At 34.8% G+C, this 23,369-nt stretch overlaps 1 protein-coding gene across 1 annotated transcript; it reads right to left on the reverse strand.

Annotated features, from left to right (window-relative positions):
- Window positions 1-439: 439 nt before the first annotated feature.
- LOC144957171 (pecanex-like protein 4) lies at window positions 440-23,265 on the reverse strand. The gene is made up of 13 exons (XM_078888202.1): window positions 23,113-23,265; window positions 19,160-19,371; window positions 18,348-18,687; window positions 13,519-13,768; window positions 13,016-13,186; window positions 11,864-11,999; window positions 10,623-11,165; window positions 7,553-8,033; window positions 5,242-6,559; window positions 4,490-4,713; window positions 3,765-3,885; window positions 1,360-1,546; window positions 440-716 (listed from the first exon to the last, which is right to left on the reverse strand). Exons 2-13 carry the CDS (start codon window positions 19,289-19,291, stop codon window positions 465-467), a joined length of 4,155 nt encoding a protein of 1,384 aa, XP_078744328.1. The 5' UTR covers window positions 19,292-19,371; window positions 23,113-23,265; the 3' UTR covers window positions 440-464.
- Window positions 23,266-23,369: the final 104 nt, after the last annotated feature.

Raw genomic sequence — 23,369 nt, forward strand, 5'->3', positions numbered from 1 at the left:
ACCTCAAAGTCCCAGCCACACATAGGACATAGGCACAAGGTGCCTACAAAGAAGACTTACTCAAATTGTTTCAAAACAGTATCATCATCAAGAAAAAGGAAATATACATTGGACTTTTTCCTTCTCTGTGAAAGATCTCAACTGGTCTCATACGACTAGAAGGGAAAACAGATAGCGAGGGATAGAAGTGATAGCAAGAATTGACCTTCCCGGCCTAAAAGGTCACATGTCTGCTTTAACTCTATAGTTCCAATATTAATAAAGTTTACAAAGGGAAGAGATCAAAATGGGAATAAAAGTGAGATTCTATACATATAAGAGATTCTACACTGGATAAAGATAGAAATTATGAAAGGATTAACCAAAAACCAAATATAATAAATTCATCAAGAACATAAGATATAAACCTGTACCGTCCTCATTGACAAAATTAAATTCATTTCTTTTATTATTGTTAAAATATACTATGTAGTAGGTACGGAAATTGGGGGAGATGAATAAATGGGATATCCGAGTGGTGGGTCTGCCGCTTGGACAGTCAAATTTCTAAGCATAGCTGGCAAAGCCTGGATGGAGTAGCGCTCCTCATCATCATTTGTCATATACAACAGTTCCATGTTCAGGTTGGACCACTGACCTCTCACACATTCTCCATTGAGTCTGCCTATGTAGACTGGTAGTTCTTGTATGGACAGTGTACGACTTGTATAGGTGCTCTGGAAGGAAATTATTAAGAACTGATCTAATTTCAAGAAAAGCAAGATTAAAATAGACGGTTTGCTACCCATGTCTCAATCATTAAAATTAAATCCTGCTGCTTTGATGGGGCTTTTTTTTTTTTTTGTAATCTTCAAATACAATTCTTCCCTTCAAAAAATCCATTAATATGATTTTTTTTCTCATGAAGAAAATTTCAGATTGTTTCATTGTTGTTGTCTGCTTCTGATTAGGAAAAAAATGTACTCTGAGAGTGATAGAGAGTTAAATGTAAAATACTAATTATTCATATTTAACTGTTTTATGCTTTTGATTAACAAGATAAAAAAAAAAACTTGATACATTTATCTGAAACTTTCAATTTCGACGGGATGATTCATTATTGTGTGGTCATTACCAGTTCTCCCAAAAGAAAGTATAAATTATTATAGAAATATTTTTTTGATGATCACCAAAACAAAACTTAAATTGAACCACAGATACAAACAATAGATACAATATAATTCCACATTTAAGCTTGGTTTCCAGTCAACTGACTCAATGCATTTGATTACCACTCAATTATATTAAGTTGAAATACTTGAATTAATTAATTGAAAATAAATAAATATATTAACGAAATAAAATTACGATAATACTCACTTGACCAAGGTTGTGACCTAAGGAGAAGAGGTTTGGTCGACTGGATAAAACAGCTCGTCCCCATTCTGGATCAGATTCTTTACCAATGTACCAATCATCATCATAGCTTACTAAATATTCCTCCAATTCCTCATCATCTGCAATGTCTCCCAACAACATCTGGTCCAGCATCAATTTGAAGCTGTACCTTTAGTTTGAAAATTGAGCAGATAAAAAAAAATGAGTGAAAAATTTAAGTAAATTTGAAATTTAACGACTTTAACTCACTCAATCCTAGAGATTATTGCTACTTTTCAAAATTGGAAAAAATGTTTTAAAATGAGCATGCACATAGATAGTTTTATTTAACTACCGCTAACATGTAAAACTAAAATCATTAGCTTTGATACTACGCTTATAATTTGTCTCAGAAAAATGTAATAAATAAAGTAAAAGAAGCCCGGGTCAACTACAGATATAGTCAGTGTTAGGGTTGAGTGAGTTAAAGTGGAGTACTTCCTCTTTCCTATATTAGTGCAAAGTCAACCATTGTCACGATTATCAGAATAAGACAGATGATATGTTTGAGACATGGTACTAATAATAAAGAAGAAGAAAGGGAACTGTATGCCCTCCAAATTAAATGCTTGAGATGAATATTGAGAATAAGATGGCAACAGCATGTGAGGGATGAGAGAATTTTGGAATTGGCAGAGGCAAAGTGAGTGTGGTGGTGAGAAGGAAAAGGTGGAAATGGATTGGGCATGTCTTGAGAAGAAAAAACGATTCTGCAGTGGCATTGAGGTGGACTCCTGAGAAAAAGAGAGGGAAAGGAAGGTCCAAAACCACATTGCGTAGGATAGTGGAAAAGTAGAGAAATGAATGGCACTCCTGGCAGAGGACCAGGACCGTAGTCAAGGACTGGATAGAGGAAAAGTAGAGAAATGAATGGCACTCCTGGCAGAGGACCAGGACCGTAGTCAAGGACTGGAAGGAAAATGTCCAGGCCTTATGCGCCTCCTGGTGTTGAAAGATTTAAGGTTAAGGTAAGATATACAGAAAAAACAAATCTAAAGAATGCAGTGCTAACAGGAAAAACAAAAGGAAAAAGAAAAGAAAGACAAAGAATAACACGAGAAGAAATCCTCAATCATAGGTACAACTGGTGGGCAAGAGGCATTTCTTGAAGAGGGCTGATGAGACACCATCTCTAATGTCTGTCATAGAACAGCATTGATTGATTGATTGAAAAAAAAAAAAAAAAAAGGAAAACAGGCTTTTGAATTTTACTCTATATGATAGTCTATATAAATACCCCCAGCAGTGAAATGAAGTCTGAATGTGTCATGGACCTTTTTGCGACTCGCAAGATGCATGGGATGGCAAGAAGAAAAAAAAGGACACCCACCCTCCCCCCCCCCCCCCCAGAAACCTAGCAGTTCAGAGAGAAAAAAAATTCAGCACAAACATAGCAAATAAAACTAAGTGTTGCATTAACACAAACTCATTACAACTATTACAACCTATGTTTGTTTTCTGAACAAATTTTTAAAAAACTATCCTGTCTCTTTTTAAATCTAAAATTTAATTTAATTTGTGCAACTATGTGATCTTGTGGTATAACACTCGCCCTCAGACTGGAAGGTTCATGGTTTGAGTTCCACTCTGAGCAGCCCATAGTGGAGTCCATGGAAAAGGCCTTTTATTCACATCTCTCAGCTAATAGAGTAAAATGTGTACCTGGCCGTTAACAACGTTGTCTATGTCAGATAAAATTGTGATATTGCCTAACAGGTATGTCTCGACCTACATGTTAAATATTGCTGTTGGCTAGGGACCAATTGTAAAGTGCTATGATAGAACTATATAAATGCTCAATAAATAATGTTAATAAATATCACATCATCACGCTAAAAACCATTTACACTTCAAGCAAAATTTCACTTTTTCAGGACGCTGAGGTGTAATCATGTGTGGAGAAATAAGATTTCAAAAAGACAATTATTTTGGAAACCTTTTGCCTTTGAAAAGAATACAGTTTAACATTGCTTTTTGTGGTAGATTTTCTATAGCAAAGAGTGATTCTCTCTGTACAAAAGTTTCACCATTATTCATATTTGATTGCAAAGAATAAATTTTTAGAAAGGAGATTCTATATTTTTAAAGTAAAAACCATGACGCCTGTAAGGGGTGATATTGTATGTTTGTTTTTTTGCTGACAAGCTGTTAATGACCAGATACTCATTTTACACCTGAAAGTGAAGAGAGAATGAGAGTAAAGAGCCTATTCTAAGAACTCAACTTTGCAGGACTTGAACCAGGACCTGCAGTCCAAAGACGAGTATCATACAACACTTCAATTATTATCAACTCTAATTAAACACAAAAACAGCAAACAGCACATAATAATATTCTATTAAACATACCGGAAAGCTTTCAAAAGCAAGGATAACAACTCTTTGTCCTCAGACAACCAATCCATCATGGCATTCCATTGGACTTCTCCATTGTAACATTTGTACAAGAAGTTGGCCCCACTTGAACGACCTACGATGAAAGAATAAATGATTTATCATTTTTTAACATTTCTTTTATACAAATAAATAAAATAATTGCATGAGAAAGTCATTCTCTAACTAGTGTTGAACCATCTCAGAATTAATGGAATGCATTAGCCTTTCCAGTCAACATATAATGTGGAACACAGCACAAAGAATGCCTTTGTGTGAGTTTTTAACTCTATTGACACAGGTGATCCTGAATGCGGCCCAAATAAGTCAAGGATCATGTGCACTATTATCCAAAAATCTGCAGACCAAAACTAAATTGAAACTGTTCAAGAGTAATGTCCTTTCAGTTAACTTGTATGACAGTGAATGTTGGAAAGTGACATCCAAATTACATGATAAATTGGAACCATTTCAAAACAAATGCCTCCGAACTATTTTAGGAATACTTTGGCCCAACGAAAATAGAAATGAAACCCTGAGAGAAAATTCAGATACAGTGAGCACAAAGAGATGCAGATGGAGATGGCTTAGACATATTGCCAGGATTTGTGTACTTAATTCAATTTAAATTCATGTTGGAGGAGGAGGAGTAGGAGTGACAATTCATCAATTAACTTCAACATTAACAATAGATTTTCTACCTGGAGTATCAAAGGCAGAGTAGCAAGCCATAACTAGCTGTGTGTAGCAGGTGGTCAATGCATCATCTGAGCCAATGTCTGCAATGACTCTGTCAGTCGGGTGACCCATCCACTCCCAATCTAGCTTAGACAGAGTATGCTTGTACCAGGAAGTTGGGAAAAGGCTCAAGTATCGTGTCAATTGAGATGATTCTATTGGCAGCTCTCTCCACTTTGAAGGTATACTGGGGACAGAGCGAAAATATATACACATTAGGAAAAGACAAAGAGAGAGTGAAAGATTGTTTTCAAGAGAGCTATTTCTTTTTTTTGTTTGTTTCAAAATGAAAAAAAGGGTGAACTAATCAACTATATTAAAATAAGACACAAGCAGGAAGAAAGCATTAAAGATAACCTTAACTTGGATTAACTTATAATTTATCTGAAAGCCAATCTAGTTTTTGTTACTTTTTAATAATTACTCCATATAGCTATTATGGTTAAGAAGGAACATGATATGGCTATTGCAACCTTACACAACTTTATTTTACCAGCAATCTGACTAATATTCCTACATAGTTTTTAAATAACACATTAATGTATGAAAAGTGTTCACAGGATGTAGATAAGATCATCATCTTAAACAAACCCAATTCTATATGCTTCTATTTCATCCCATCATTTTTATAACATTTTATGCGTCAGTCACAGGATTTTACAAACAAACAAAAAAAAAAAAAAACATTTAAAAGAGAAACAAATTTTTCTTTTACCTTAATTTAGAAGAAAATGGTGATGTAAAATCAGGAGAACTGGCCAAATTCATCACAGGTTTATAAATGTGATTTCCACCTAGAGCCATCAATCTCCTTGTTGGCTTTGGATTGGAAGCACTCCCATGACTAAGAAAGTCACCACCAGAGCGTTTTGAACCTACATAATTTACTGTCCCACATCTTTCATCAAACCTTACACTTGGAATTCCATGCGATGCATTCACGTCTACGGCTGGCATCCCTAATTCAAGATTGTTTAAAAAGTCATCCATATCATCTTTATCTTTGTCTGATTTGGAGAATGATTTACCATAGGTGGTGACATTCGTTGTTTTACTATTCCCACCATCTGCCAGTGGTGGCAAACAAGTTAACACAGAGGGTGGGGATTGGGGTCGATTTGATGACAAAGATGGATTTGTAATTGAAACAACTGTAGATACTTTGGCAGGTTGAGATTTACTACCTGCACCACTTCCAGGTTTTTTCTTGTTTTTGTCAGGGTTAAAATCATCAGACCATATACTGTCTGTGAAACTATGAAGTGAGGAAGAAACAGATCCCTTTCTTGATGAATTTGAGTTGGACTCTCTTGACGATGGTCTTGAAGTGTAAACTAGATTTGTACGATTTGTGTTGATTGGGGGCAAAGGAAAACTGTCACCTCCTCCTACCCCTGCACCAGAATTAGTCGAGTAGTCAGCTGACTGGTGAGAGTTCTTCTTTGGTATATTGTGACCCAATTCTTTAGCCGTAGATAAAGGATTAAAGCCACTTACTTTATCCTTGCGTCTATTTCCTCCACCTCCTCCATTTCCAAAATCTTTCACTTTCTTCATATTCTCCTCATTGCGAGACTGTAAACTATTCTCCCTCTCCATTTCAGCAATTTCCTTCTCCTTCGATATTTTCTTTTGCTCTTCCTTCTTTTTTAATTTGTTTATATGATGCAGTAAAACCCATACTAATGTTTTAGTAAAGAAAGCTAATGTGATATCAGCACTATCTGGAGAATCTATAACACCAGTCAAAACATTTTTCGCATCAGAATATGTTTTAACAGTGATTGTATCGAGTGGAGTCAAACAGTGTAGAGGGTATGAATTGAGAGTGCAGCAACTCGTTTTCTTTGCCTCAAAGGCTTCTTCAAACTGTTCATCAATTCTTGCTGCCTCCGCAGTGTGACAGGAAGTCTCTTGGAGTTCAAGGCCCTTGATGCTGAGTGTGCAGTAACCAGCACCACGTTCAAGAATCAAACACCATACAAGACGATCTTGAAAACGAACCAAATAATGATTTCCCGCCTCTGGTTCACCTGTAAGAAAAATAATTAATAAAACTAGGTTAATAGAGCAGACAAAATATGTTGTTAATGATTATGGTGATGATGATATAGACTACTAAGATAATGTTAATGATGGTGATAATGATTACAAAGATGAACTTTTAAACAGGAACTGTTTCATAATTTTGTGGTTACACAATTATCAATACAATGTTAATAAGAGCATTGATAAATAGAAATATCGCTCTTATATATAGTTTGGTCATCTTGTCTATACTTTTGAAACAAACTCAAAGGTCTTGTATACAATTGTTATTTTTTGAGGTGAACAAATGTAAGTGAAAAACAATGCATGTCAAATGCAGATTTTCTTACATGCTTACAATGACAATATTGTTTGACAACATAGGAAACAGGATACAATTCATTCAGATCTGAGCACTGGAAAGGTATTATATTTCTACTAAATTGGGTTTGAGAGCTTGGTGGACTCCTTACAAACTCTTCTTGAATTTCTATAACAAGGCAATTCCAAATAGAAATCGTGGGATAATTTGTTTCAATGTTCAAGATTTGACACAGAACATGATAAACTGTCGGCATTAACTTTAAAAGATTCATGCAAAGGTGAACACAACTAAACATAAAATGTATATTTTCTTTGTAAAATAATTCCAAGCTTCAAGAAAATAAATCTATATGAAACTAACAATAGATTTCAGGTCATTAAATACCTTAAAATGCTTTAATTTAGAAGTAGTGTGGTTCTGAAGGGAAACAGACCCACTGGTAAATAAAATAAAAATAACTTTACCAATTTACTTGCAATGTAGGTTTAGAAATCCTGATTTGCAGGAAAGTTATCAGAATTTAGTCAACACAGGCCCTCCCAAGATTCGGTACAAGTTTCATGGTTATAATTGACATATGACGGGTATTTTAGTTGCACACATGTTATATGACAAAGGAACAGATTAAAATTGAATACAAGTGAGAATAATTATAATTACATTAAGTCCCTACCTAAACTCCCAGTAGCAAAGGCAAATTTGAACCCTTTAGCCAGCTCACTGGACAACTGCTTGTAATACACGGAGTCCCCACAAGTACTGGCAGACTGACCAACCGGCTCTGGCCAAAACCGGTTGTGACGAGGATAGCCAATGAAGAATAGGGGGAGGGTGAATAGTGGTAAAAGAGGTGCAGAAAGTAAAGAAGCTAGTAGTAGGATGGAGAGCAATATGGGGAAAAATAGAATGTTGAGAATGATCATGGGAGTCATGGAGCTTCGGCGCTGTTTTTTATCCATCCAAGATGAGATAGTAATGGAAACAACAAAGTAAACTTTGTTGACAAATTGGGAAAGGCGGTCTCTGACAATGCCAGCGATGAGGAGAAGTGTGGGAGCCTGGAGATCTTTTACGACAGAGTTAGTGGACAGTTCAGTGACGACAATGTGGATGACAGATATCTCAAGGAGAGCATGAGTTGTGCTTTGCCAAACCTGACACAAGAAGAAAAAAAGTGAATATATAATTAAAAAGGGAGATTGATTAGTATATTTGTCTCTGATAATTCAACCTCATGTGCTATAATATAAAGATTATGCCTTAGTGGACAGTGGTATCAGGTGTAAAATCAAATTTTAAAATACTACTTAAATTATGTGTGACATGATCAAGTTTAAAGTTTATTTACTATTAGCTTTCGCCAATAAACCAAAAAAAAATGTGATGGCAACATACATGAAAGAGAAAAAAAATGGTAAATGAAACCAACAAAACAAGATGGTAATAATAATAATTGTGGTAAAAAATACATTCCACTCCAGATAATCGCAACACCTTGGGATCAGCGAAAATGTTGCGATTAACTGAAGTTGAGTTTCCTGTCCACTATTGCAACATTTTCCTCTGAGTTTACAAAGTCTTGGGACCTACATAGCCTCATTAAAAATGTGTTGTTCTGTTTGTTTTGGTTTGATTTGTTTTATTTTTAATTTTGTCTGTCTGTGTGTTTTCTTTTTATGGTTGTAAATTCATTTTCCCTTGTGTTTGACATCACTCATTTCCTTAAGAAGGCATCAAGGGCCGTCTGTTTTCTTGCGGAGGCTTGCTGAAGTTTATATATGCGTTACTCAATAATTTCCAAAAATCAAAGCAAATCGGTTAAAGAATCTTCTTGAACGAGGTCACATATGACTGCATAAACCCACACTGCAACGCCGGCCTCTTTCGTCTTTAATAGAGTGGTGTGAAACTACTGTCAGGCCTGTAAATGGTTGGTGAAAAAATTGTCGGAACTTTTTGAACACGCGAAAATAGACACAACAGGACAAAAATATGGACACAACACAGATATGACACGTCAATTGACTAGTCAAACCATGTCACTTTCCCCTACTTATTTATAACGAGGTCCTTATTTTATGGTACCAAAAAAAAAAATCCCAATTATTTGATGTTTTTTGTTTTGTTTTTAAGGGTTTTACGGCGCTTGCAACACATTACGGTCATATCAGCGCCAGTAAACAGGAAGAAAATGGGATAGTAAAAAGTTATAGAATTACAATAAAGCATCCAAGATAATGGAAGACAAAGGGGAATTGGTTCAAATAAGAAACAGGTGTAGATTCCAAAAGCACACTATCAAAGTACTTAGTTTGAAATCACTAAAAGTCTCATCCAGACACAAGCACAAGTCCCGGCTAAGAGGAATACACTCAAATGATTTACAAATCATACATAATATAAAGAAACATAATGCAGTGCATAGCAGAGAGATGATTTACAAGAAAAAATATATCATCTCCCAAAACTATACATTTGACTGTTTCCCTCCCAGCCAAGGTTTCCGGCCAGGGCCTAGACAAAACCAAGTAATCCCATTCCAAGACAAAGATAGAAAGCATGTTGGAAAACAGATATAGGTGGGTAGAAGACACAGTAAGTACCTCCCTGCCCACTATGGGAGGTAAGGAACCCCACCCAGCCAATTATTTGAGGGCCCATGTCTGAGTTAGTAAAATGAAAGGAAGAGAATAATTCCCCTCCTTTTGAATGATGTGTATCTCGTGCTTGACACAGGAAGCTGTGTATCTTCGCTCCTGTTTGTGTTAAATGTTTACGTTGATTCTTTTGTTTATTTGGATTAATTCTGATAGAAGAAGACGTAGTAGTAGAAGAAGAAGAAGAAGAAGAAGAAGAAGAAGAAGAAGAAGAAGAAGAAGAAGAAGAAGAAGAAGAAGAAGAAGAAGAAGAAGAAGAAGAAGAAGAAGAAGAAGAAGAAGAACTTCGTGACCCACTCTCGCTGGCTGTGGCACAGTAGCCAGGCAGTGAATACATCCACGTCTAGCGGAGCATGTAGGTGGCATGATAATATTATAGTTGACAGATAGACGGCAAGTTTTGTTTTGTCTTTGATGCGACAAATGAAAATTTTTAAAAACATTTTTTTAAGTCGGCATTTGAAGGAATAAAATCTATTTTTTTTCGAGGAACGAAATAATAGTCTTTTATTTTCCCTTTTATTGCTTCTGTTCTTTGACGTTACGAATTTTATTTTTATTATTTTTTTTTTTTTTTAAAATATTAGCACTTAAGAGCAAAATCGTACTGTCGGAAATCCGACAATAGACGGAAGATTTACAGGCCTGTACTGTAGCATTAAACCTCACCCACTCTCGATTCTTCAACATGACATGATTTCACCCATGATGAAATTTAATCCTAAAATTTTGTTTGATTGATTTCTTGAATTTACCATTTTTCGAGGTTGATAATTTGTTGAGATTATCTGGAGTAGACTGTACAATTATACCATTAATGATAAAAAATATACAACAATGGTAATAATAATACTTACAATAATAATACTATTGCATTTTTCTAGAGTTTAATTCAAAAATATATTGTGATTTATGGAAAGAAAATAAAAAAGAATGCAAATCTGTGATCTGTCCAGCAAAATAAATTCCCGCTTACCAAAGTGAAATTAATACTTCTGTCAAAAACTGTAATGGTTCTACTTTGGAAAAGTTTGTATGACTGATAAAAATAAACATTTATTACTGTTGATAAGTTTACATACTTACACTTCTAAAACTTCTGACAACTCCAAATACAAAGAAAACCGCTTGTATGTCTGTCATCCCTTCTGCAAGTCGTTGATATGTGACATCTTCCTTGCTGACACGTAAAGACAGGTATGCAGTCATGACTAAGGGACATACCCAATCAACCAGGATTCGTCGTAGCATTCCTGTGACAGCAAATCGACAATCCCTCCTCTTTTTTAACTGTGAGCTAACTTCCAGAATCTTTGGATAAAAAGGATTCCGGTACATTCCAAAGGCAACGAAAACTGTCTGAAAATCTCTGAGCACTTTTTCCAGGACAAACAATCCAATGATGGCATAACCTAGATACTTGACAATGTCCTCCTGAATGTCGGCAGAGTGGTAGTTGACAGCTGCTGCAGTACCTCCAGCAACAATGACAACAAAACAATGATACAGAACGGTAGACCACGACCAGGACCACAGGAATCCAACAACTCTTGAATCTTCAGAGGAGGCAGGCAATGACAGGGCTGAGCTAACACGATTTTTATTACTCCTGTCACAAATGGAGATTATCTACAGAAAAAATGAAGATTTAAAAAAAAATAATGACAAGGGCAATGTGAAAAAAGCATATAATAGGCTGTTATTTGAATAAGATGTTGAGAGGCTGAACAAGAAACATGGTATTTTTTCCATACATTGTTGAAGATTTAGACTACAAGGATGATACCACCAGATGTGATATGATGCAGGTAATGAAAACAATTACGACTAACCTACCATTGCACCCAGAGGAGATTAACAATTAAATTAGTTACAATTTTATTGATGGAGAGTATGAATTCCTAATATTTACAAAGTTAAGCATATTTGAGCATTTAGCTTATAAACAATGGGGTTGATATTGTCCCAGGTCTAGTTAAGGTTTTTAAAAAAAATTCCTGACCCTTCAAACAAAGGCAAGCATCAGACCACAAATTTGCACATAAGACATGAGTGTCTATAAAATCCAATGGAGGTACATTGCATTAGACTGGAATCCTATCCAAAGGGTAGCAATGTTGTAAAATTTGGGATAAACTCCAGGCCCATGGGTGGTATGTCTGTAAAGGGCTACCATAGAAATGTGTATGGCAGGTCAAATCACAATGACTTTTGTATGAAAAAGGTTCCTCAGTTGGTTCTGAATCAGTAAGAATGTGTTCTTGTTTGTTTCATTATATTTAATTTATTTTAATTCTAAAATACAGTTCATTCAAATTGTATCTTACTTCAGAAGCTAGAGCTCCTAAGTCAGTGCTTAAAATATATCCAGTAACAGCTGCCAGGACAACAGCAATAAATGAGGAAGGCATATAGAAGCAGCCAAAGAATACACCAGTAGAAAAAATTACTTGAATCAAAAGTCTGAAAAAAAAAAGGGATTAAATTATTATAAATAGTTGTTTAACAATCAGCATAAAAGTTACATTTACCTAAGATTGAATCAGAGAGAGGAATGAATTAAAATTAAAAAGTAATGATAATAAATGCATTTTTAAGGATTATTTTAAAAGGCCAGCAAACCTGCAAACCAGTTAAATCGATAAAATGATCTCATTACTTAACCTTTTGCAAGAGGTTTTGAAATGTCTTGAAAAGAGCTTTTAAAAATTAAAATTCAAATAGGCTGTAAAATAAGCGAATCTGTACCTCCTATAAATCTAACTTTATGAGAAATTGTGCAGCTCCAAATGAAAATAAACAGTGTTTATTATGACAGGACTCAGTAAAAATAAATTACCAGCATGGATTTAGGCAAAAATGAAGATGTAAATAGCAGTTCATAACAACCATTACGACTTCAGCATTTGTTTAAAAACCAAAGGCCAAAATGATTCAATACATTCAGATTTTTCTAAAGCTTTTGACAAAGTAGATCACACAAGATTTTTTTTTAAAAGACAACTTAAAATGTGTGGAATTTCAGGACAAACTATAAGTTGAATTAATTCATTACTTTCTAATAAGACCCAAACAGTAATTATAAATGGAACAGAGTTGTATGAATTACTGTTACCACCATCGTTACGTCAAGGAACAATTTTAGAATCACTACTTTTTCTAATTTGCATTTATGACATTGATATACATTTGACCTGAGGTATTGTGGAAGACATTCTTTCACAATTAATGATCTTAAGACATAGCATGGCCCTAATAACTCATCCAAACTAAATTCCTTAAAATTATTCTCATATCCTAAGTCTCAGCTAGCCAATGAAGACCTGGTGGACAGACAGATGGAGGAAAATAAAACTCAGACTGTACCCAGATTTAAACCCAAGTCTCTCTACAAATGGATTCAGTGATCTACAAACTGCCCGTTGTGGCTCCCATAATAAACCATGAGAACATCTTTTTTTTTTTTAAAGGGTAACTACCTTAGATTGGAAGCAGTTGGTGATCCACCAAGAAAGAATACATGGTACTGTTCAAGAACCCATAAGAACACCATCTCAACAGGTGGCAATAAGCCACTAAACCATAACAAGGGTAAAAGAATGAAAATAATGTGAATGGCTTGGTTGGCTGCCTTGAATTCATCATGGTACCTGTTGAAGAAAGAGGGGAAAATAAACGTAAAACTCAAAAATTTATGTAGTTTGGGTATAAATGAAAATATTGTAAGGGTCTTCTCAAACAAATGTTATCATTTTCTTTAGAAGCTAATGACATTGTTTTTCAAACAATTTTGGGTCACTGTGGTACAGGAAAGGGGACGTATTCTTTACAATGTTCAGAAACTTAAGATTCAAAGCAATCTCTTAAGAGTAAAACAGACAGTCAAAACTATTGCATGTGGATACCATATAAATAAAAAGATGGTGAATCAAAAAGTACTTTCCACCAGAGCTATAATTAACTCTTAGTGGCATTGACTTACCAATATATAACATGAATACTGTAACACATGAAGGTGTAAAATGGCCTTGTCAGGGGCAAGAGTTCATATACATCCATTGTTCGATAAATGGCAGGCTCTGGTGGGGCTGCTGAAGTCAGTGAGAATTGAGCAATACTAACAGTGATCCAACCAATGATATAGATGGCGGCTGTTGCCCCATAGTTGTAATCGAACAGTTGATTTAAGGAATGCGGAAGTAGATACCAAAATCCAACTCCACAGACCAAACCTGTAGATCATGAACATATATGCTTATTTGAAGTGTTTAACTTCTTAAGTTCTGCCCTAACCAACAAAAGGACAGTATCTGGGCTGACCCAGATCCAACCAGTTTTGCCGCAATCGACACATTTAGTTTTTTCATTCATAACTCTTTAATTTTATTACATAGTGGAAGTCTTCTAACATTAAATGATAGCTAATGATAAATTGCGTTTTTCTGACGTAATATGTTGCGTAATATTTTGAGATACTGTTCTTTCTTGGTTAAAGCCAAGCAAATAACTCTACCTGTAACCAACAAAAGGACAGTATCTTATACGACCGTCTCACATACTGTTCACCCTGGTCAACCGCAACCAAAATGCCTCGTCCGTAATCACCAAAAGAACAGTATCTCAGTTAAGAATATAGCAAAATACGAATAACTCGATCGACAAACGTTTTACGTCAGCGAGGGCGAGCACTCGCCATCACGGACGAGTGAGAGGCAAGGCTAAGTGTGGTTGACCTGGCGTGAGGGGAATGAATAAATTATCTCCGTCAAGTTTGTAGGCGTGCCTCCGATATAATATTACTACATTAGACTATTCCTCAATCTTTTAGACCCTGACTCCTTTTTCAAGATGAGTCTATTTTTATTAAGCATAATAGCTTTAATTTACGCTTATTGATGATTTTGGCTATCTTGTAAATTAGACGTTAATTGTGTATCAGGGTTTTGTCATTGTACAACGATATTGGGGTGAGTGAGTGATAGTGAATTAAACCTAAGAATAGCTGGAAAATAGGGTATGTCCCCCTTCCCCCGCCCCCAACACGTACAACACACATACCTTTTTGTTTTAAAATCAATATCGTCATTGTCATAGGAAACGAAAAGCATGAAATGGAACGAAATCTGTTGGTACATTTATACTGAATGAAATAGGCGACATCATTCTTACTAAATTTAAAAGGTGCCTAAATTATGAGCTAATAAGATGAACAAAAAAAAATATTTTGTCTTTAGCTAATTTCGCCCACAGGGAGTTACAATAGTACAATTTAGATAAAACAAGGGAATTAATTAAAAGTTCTGCTACATTAAATTACGAATTTTGCTTATTTTATTTATTTCTATGTACATAGATTGTATGGTGTTATTCACGTAGCAGCTTGTTATGGAAATATGTTTATCAATGATGACGCTAAGGTTTTTTGATTTATTTGAAAATTCTGTTGTGCTATTTCCGAGAGTAATAGGTGAATTATTTGCCTTCCACACATTAAAATCTCAGTTTTACTATCATTTACTATCATTTAATTTTAACTTGTTATGGTACATTCAAGATTTAATCTCATAAAACAACTCGAAATTCGTTGTATTAAGAATTGTAAATTACTTAGGGGTACTGAATCATAAATTTGCGTATCACCAACATTAAAATGATAACTCAGATTGAATCTGGATATCACACGAGAAAGGGGGTGCTTATACAGAAAAAAAAGGACAGAGCCAAGAACACACTCCAAAGTTTAGTAAAACTTGTTCTGATTGAATACCATTCACCACGACAGTCTGCCATCGATCCTGTAAATATGGTGTAATCCATTTAAGGGCAATTCCTTTTACGCCGAACTTATTTTCTAGTCTTCTTAACAAAATGTAATGGTCAATTGTGTCAAAGGCATCTGAAAGATCTTAAAGGCATAATAAATTGATATTGTTAGCATCCGCATTATATAACAAAAAATTTTAAGAAGCGCCGTTTCAGTACTGTGTTGCTGTTTGTAGGCTGACTGAACTGTTGTTCTTAAGATGAGATAATTGTGTCAGTACTACCTTCCCCAAAAGTTTGGACAAAAAATAGAAGGATGTGTGGAAAATGAGAGATATGAAGACGATGAAAAAGAAAAACACAAAAAAAACCCCAAAAAACAACTAAACAAAAAACGCCAGGACAGACAGTCACACCGACACCCATACACACACAAACGCACACACACACACACACTAATTAGTTGAAATGAATGAAAAATAAGTATACTTAAGTTAGACGTTTGGTTGCGCATCCGACCAACAAGCAAGGGGATCAGTTTTTTATTGCCAGCTGTATAAAGTTTTGTAATGGTTTTGCTTTCTGTTTTTTTTTCTCATTTTTTATTACTTGTTTATAAAGCCCCTCTGCCCACCAATCAGCCACTGAATAGCTAGCTTGATATGTTGATCTGGTGGAAAGTAATACGTGAATATTTACAACTTTTGTCATAGATTAGATTGATTTTGAACTCAGTGTCTGCAGCAATTTAGTCTTTAATCACGGGCGCATAATTTAGTCAAAGATATAAGAACTGCAATCCAAACAGTTGTTAAAAGCAGGAATTTCCACTTTTAACATCCAACGGAGAGGTCAAACTTAGATGTCGCTGGGTCAAACATACGCGTTGTGGTATGTCACTACTGCTGTCGGATGTGAAGGTCATTCGTTCGATTCTATATAGAGTATGCGGTTAGACTAAGGGAGTTAATTTTTGACATTTTACACGGTAATTTATTTATTATTATTATTATTATGTGACCCTCCGCCCCGAACGGGGGTGGGGAGGGGGAAGAAAGAAAGAAAGAGAGAGAAGAGAGAGAGAGAGAGATAGAGAGAGAGAGAGAGAGAGAGAGAGAGAGAGAGAGAGAGAGAGAGAGAGAGAGAGAGAGCGCGTGCATTGTAGAGGGCGGGAGCTAAATAGAATAAAGATATAAATATGTGTGTGCGTGTCTGTGTGTGTGTGTTTATGTGTGTGGTTGTATGTGTGAAAGAAACACGACGGAGACAAAGAGAGCGAGCGAGACAGGTAGATAAACAAACGGGGAAAGGGAGGGAGGGGGTGGAGCAAAGAATAGGTAGGGATAGTATTAGAAAGCCCTTCGTTTCAAAAGAAGTCAAAGTCAATCAATGATGGGAAACATATTGACCAATGAGATTGCAATTTTAAAAATGGGACTGGTCAAATCATGTGTTACATTGTTTCCATTTTGAGTCAGATGACAGCTTGAAGAGGAGCGGGTTGGGCTGAATTTGTAATGACTTACATGAAATCATATAATTGAATCTTCTTGTTTGAGCTGCAACATCGAGTTATTTAGGACCTGCCACTCGTTATCACAACCCCTTGTGGTCAATTGTCATCTATTAAACTCTCCTCCCCTTTTTCTTTGGGTTCACTCCAGTGACCTCTTATATAGTAGACAATGGTTCACTCACATTGTTTATTGTCTCAAAAGACCCTACCCTCCCTCCCATTCCCAATGAATTCACGTTAAAACGCTCTCTCTCTCTCTCGCTCCCTCTCTCTCTCTCTTATTTATTTATTTATTTTTAAAAATATATCTCTCTGCATCCATCTCTCTCTCTCTGTTTGTTACTGACTCTCTCTCTCTCTCTCTCTCGTGTGTGTGGTGTGTGTTGTGTGTGTTTCTCTCTCTCTCTCTGTGTTTCTCTCTCTGTATTCCAGTCTCTCTCTCTCTCTCTCTCTCTCTCTCTCTCTCTCTCTCTCTCTCTCTCTCTCTCTCTCTCTCTCTCATGAAAACAACAACGCGATAGAAAGTTACAGTGCTCTTCTATTATGTCATGTTACGAATGACGTCATTGGCGTTGGCGACTTATGCGTCAACCAATCAAATCGTCACCAACAGTTTCGCATGGTATTGCTCGCCATACGGCGGCATCTTCGTCACGCCACTCGTTGACGCCACCGCATGCTCACGGACACCGTCAATATTTACGGGGCGGAATACGGCCATCAGAGATACTGTCCTCTTGTTTGTTAACGATGGGGTTGAAATAGGATACTGTTTCAAGCAAATTTTTAATTGCCTCTAATTTCAAAAATATTTGAGTTATGATCATTCTGACAACTTTGTAAGCTTCCGTATGTCCCAGAGATTCGATTTAGTAAAAAAAGTGATTTTATGATTTTTTGAGAGATACTGTCCTTTTGTTGGTTAGGGCAGAGTTGCTCTACAGAGGTTATTTACCATATGGGTAATTTTGGAGCTAACTGAAAGAATATGCTTTTGTGCAGAAACTACTGAATACATATCAATGGATATTTGGGACAATAGCGATAGCAATTGTGGGTTTGAGTGTGTGAAGTCTCAAGGGCACCTTTATTATTGATTTTAAAGATGTTCTACATGTCCACCTTTGACTTGAATGAATTTTTGCCCTCATGTTTGAAAACCAGCCATCACATCTCTTCAGATAGTGGGCTGGTTTGTTAAATTGTTAAATTCATTTTAAACTCATACAACTTAATAACCCATGGCTGAAACAGGGGTAAAATTCAATTTTTTTAAAAAGCAACACAATTAAGCCATTGCCTAAAAGATTTGATTTTTTATTTACATAGATAAATCTTTCTCCCCTTTATACTTTTCCACTGGTTGCTCAATCTATGGAAAATATTCAAAATCAAAGAATAAAGAATTCCAAAACCATTATAACTACTTTACTTCTTTGCAAGCCGTTCTATCAACAACAAAATTATTTCCTTCCTTCAATGATTTATTATTTCATTGATCACTCCATTATTTTTGGTATGGAAAAGCTCACCTGAAAGAAGCCCATGTAGTATTATATCAATCTTAAACCTCTTTGGTGGGATAACAAACCCAAGGGTCTCAGCACCACAGCAAGACTCAAATTCTACTTCATCTTCTTCAGCTAAAATGTTCTTCTTTTTCTGAATGGCCCCGGCATGAAGATTCTCTTTTTCTTTCATTTGGACAACTGTGGTGATTGTTTGAATAACCACCACAAAAATGATAATGCATGCCCCATACAGACAGCTGTATAACAATAGGAATTCTTCCACCTTGTCATCGTTGTAAGCCAACTCCAAAACAAGAGTAAAGACATTACCAAGAAGCCAGGGAACAAGCCATAAAATTATCTGAAAGTAAGACAGCATGACATAAATCAGACATGTGACACAAAAATGATAAAAATGAACAGAAAAAAAAAAAATAATAATAAATAAAACACTTGAACTGAATTATTGACCCTCTACTGACAATACTGATTTGTATAAAAATAAAGATGAAAAAAACCCCCAAAAAACCCCAGAAAATAAAATAAAATTGATTTAGTGTGAATAAACCAATAATAGAGAGGAAGTATGAATATCTGCAACCCGACCACAATTGATTTCAATCGGCAAAGTTAAAAAATCATTAAAATTACATTTTCCTTTCCATTATTATTTGCTACAGGAAGTGTTTTCCATCATATTTAACCCATTGCAATTATTATGTTTTTGAATCAACTTTATCCCGACAACAAAGCAATTTTAAAAATAAAATGTAAGAATCATGTAAGAAACGATCAGATAAAGTGATTAAAAATTATTTGTGAAAATATCTTACTTGAATAATGTAAACATAAGCAGGAGCATCATAACCAAGTCTGAGTTTAAGTCCTCCAAGGACAGTCTGTGGAATCCGCTTGAACAAAAAGACTTGTTTGTACTCATTTAACAATGGCACTCCAGTACCCATTTGGAAATCTTGGAGCTTAAAGTGGCTAGTTAGTGTAGATTCCAGTCAACTTCAAGTTCAACAAATTATCCAGCTTTATCCTAAAAACGATTTTAATAAAAAAAGAAATATGATTTGTAAACATTTGAGTGTTTTCCTCTTAGTAAGAGGGGACTTTGCTTGTGCCAGGATAGGATAGTTGGGTGATCTCAAACTTTACACTGATAGTGTGCTCTTGGAATCTACTTCTGTTCCCAATTTGAACCAATTCCTCTTTGTCTTACTTTTCTTGGGTGCTTTAACTTTAATTGTAATTCTAGAACTTATTACTATCCCATTTTCTTCCTTTTTACTAGCACTGAAATGACCTAAACGTGTTGCAAGCACAATAAAACTCTTAAAAACAAACAAAACAAACCTTTTTAATTTTTATAAGTCCTACCATCTGCCCATTGACCCCCCCCCCCCCCCTCCTCTGTTTGCACATGTACATTGGAGTTTGAGTCTGAATAGCTGTAGGATGTAGAGAATGATATGCAGTCCTGTGTCGTGTATAAGTGTTTATTGTCTTGATCGAGGTTTTTGTGAGCTGTTCCTGGGTTGTCATGGTGTTATGTTTTCGTGTGCTTGGATGTGCTTTTCTCGTGAATTGTCTAGTCATAAATCCGAATTGTATCAGTATCAGATTATCTAAGTTGTCGTCACCTTTCAATCTTGTCTCTTTGTTGCATTTGAATTTGTAGAATCATTCCCTACGGATAAGTATTAGGTACTTTGGTAAACACCCATTTGGCACTCCATCAGTGACCTGATAAATGGCTTAGTGGCTGTGACTGTAGCCATTGTTAACACACTAGAACTCTCTAGGACTGGCAGTTGGACGTCATTTTTTAGGTGTGTGTAGCGTATAGTGAGTTGCCGTTAGTAGAGCTCAAGGAAACAAGTTATTTCATTGGTTGAACTATTGAATACAACTCACAATTTGTTTTCTTTTATGGCAAAAGACTGGCATTTTGACGTCATTTTTCGATCAGTGTCAGGCTATAACTTTACGATGGCTACGCTGTAACCCGATTTTTTTTTTACTTTTGAGTGATGGGTCACAGAAAAATACCATAGATTTTTCTTGTTTATGGATGGATTTTAATGATTTATGTCTTATTTTCTTCAGGAGGAATTACCTTATTGCCAATTTTGTATATCTTTTGAGCGTGGATAAAACAGGGTATAATTGTAAATAAAAATTTCAGTGACGGTATGTGATTTAACATCTTAACTTTTTAATAAAATTAAGTTCAGGGTAAAAGTAAAGCTGTATAATACATCGCTGAAATTCGTTCCAGCAAAATCCTTACTCAAATCTTAGCGGTCATTTTAGGCCAGTTTTGAAATGCAAATGGTGGTTACTACTGGAAATGCAACAGTTTCAGGTCACAAAGACCGTCAGTAAATAACAATGGCAAATAAGAAAAACATTTTTTTCAGCATTTAAAACTCATAACTTTTCTTCTGCTTATCTCAATTTTGGTTCATTAGAATCGTGTTGAAAAGCACTTTATAATGATATAGGTTTCATTGATTTCAATCCAATTTGAATGTTTTACCAAAGTACCTAATCTCATCTATCATCATTGTATAGCCTATAAATTATAAATAGCAATCAATGTATTTTTATTTTATAAGAATAAGTATGTATAAGTAGGCAGTTTAGTGAGCAGCAGCAGTGGCAGTCAAATTTTGACCCAACTCGCCCATAGGAAAGTTGTGACTGGAAATTGCCGTTCGCGTTTTGGGGGGTTCAATTAAAGATGCATAACTTCGTTATAAAGAGGAATATCGCAGATATTTTGGTATCATTATTTTCGTCTTTCAATTTCCTTTTAAATGGTGCCACTTAAGGAAAAATCCATTAATAATTCCAGAAGTTTTATGAAGTTAAAATTTGGCAATTTTCAAATTCATTTATTTTTTTTATTTACCGCGTGTGTTTTTAAAATTTAAACGCTTGTGTTTAGAATAACATCTAAACTTTATTCATGCCAAATTTCAGGGCTCTATATCGATGCGCAGACACCTTTTAACTCTGCGCTGAAATGCCATGTTTACATTATCTTCTCATCATGGCTGCCGGGCGATATCGATATTCATATCGATATTTTAAATTTAGTTATATATTATTTTAATTTCAGTCCATAATATTTTCAGTACTATTATTTACTATGTTTTTATTTTGAATACATACTTTCCAACTTTATTTATGGGTATTTTATAGTTTTTGTTTTAAAAGTTCGTATATTTCTTCTCTTTGTGAAATCCGATATTAATAATATCGATATTTTATAAATACCAATTGCTTTAATTGAATTTATTTTACTTTGCCATCAAGTCATCAAGTTTCTTTTCCATATGTTTATCATTTGTATCCATATTCTAAAGGCCTTAGCCTTAATAATTATTATGGTAAGAAGTTCTTTTAGTTATACATTTTGACACCCCCATACATTGAGAGAGAAGGGGGGGGGGGGCGGATAAAATTATATTAATTGTCAGTTCAAATGATGTAATAGCAATAAACCCAAAGTGGTTCAGCAGAATTTTTTAAAGTATTAAAAGCCAGAACTTTCCTTCTAATTATAATAGGGAATCTGTTTAAATTTATTTGAACTTTTTCAATCTACCATTTTATTTATTTGCAATTAAATTGCCATAGGTAAAAATAAACTCATTATGTCATTACACAACATGTTTATATCTTTTCATTTAAATACTCTCAAACCCTTTTTATTCTCTATGTATTAATTCAAAGAGGGGAATTATTTGCAATTGTTTCAGTGAGATATTGGGGATAAATCCAAAAGTGATATAGCAAATTGTTTCTTACGTCTAGCCGAGTTTTTGATTATGTAACATTTGCATCATACTATGTAATAATGTGTTAATTTGAAATGTTTATCTTCCTCTTTATTAACTGTAAATGCATTGTCCTCGATAAGACGAACATTTTGGTATACAATATATGGTAAGAACTCCATATTGACTGTTTTAACCATTTATTATTAACTTCACGCGATTTCGGTCACAACTTTGCAATGGTAATTTTGGGGTAAAAATCGGTCTGAAATTTCAGACTTTGAACTGCCGTAACTACATTTTTCTAATCAAGATAGAAACAAAATTCAAACTGTTTTGTAATCTGTGTTGCCAGGCCAGCTCTTCAATATGACATTGGTTTCAAGTGTGTGAGGTACATTTAGAATTTCTATTAAACTCCCTATCTAGTATAAGTATAAGTATAAATAAGGATGTTTTATTACTGTTTTATCTGACTCTGATGATATTGACTTCTTTATGACTTTATGGAGCTTGTTGACTGCACATGAATGGTTAATGTTTAAATGATTATCATATTTTTCAACAAAAAAAGTTTCAAAGTTTCAAAGTTTATTCAATCTTAGGCTTTAGCCAATAAATCAACAATTTGATGACAACATACATGAAAGTGGAAAAAAAAAAGGTAAATGGAATCAAAAAATAAACTGATACACCACACAAAAATACAACAATCGTAATAACATACGTTCAATAATAATAATAATAATGATGATGATGATGATGATGATGATGATAATAATAATAATAATAATAATAATATATGAAAGTATAATTTAGAGAGAGTTCTGGGTTTTTTTATCTCTAGGCAGATCTCTAGACGTCCAGATTCTTTATTAAAATTAAAATTAAACGATTGCTTGGGCTTGACTTAATCTTACACTTCACTACACTATCGGCAATTTCTTTTCATTCATGAACAAGACATAATATAAATCCTATAACAGGCTTACCATAAATTCTGATAAAATTCCATGGTAGTCAAGAGTGTGATATTTAAACTGAAGTTAAGTGATTGTTTTGTTGTGGCTACAAATCTTCACTAAGCTTGACTCTCGATAGCATTGCTTTGTTATTTTTCATTCCTTGGATTTTGCTATGCAAGCAAAGTTAGCAGCTCTTTTATTTTCGATCTGTTTTACAGGGCTAAAATAAAATGTAAAAAAACTGCATTGCTACACTACAAGGATCTCCTAAATGATAAATAATA

Source organism: Berghia stephanieae, chromosome 1 (assembly GCF_034508935.2).
Source record: "Berghia stephanieae isolate SIO BIC M18660-M18661 chromosome 1, UCSD_Bste_1.3, whole genome shotgun sequence".
In the NCBI taxonomy this organism is placed as follows: Eukaryota; Metazoa; Mollusca; class Gastropoda; order Nudibranchia; family Aeolidiidae; genus Berghia; species Berghia stephanieae.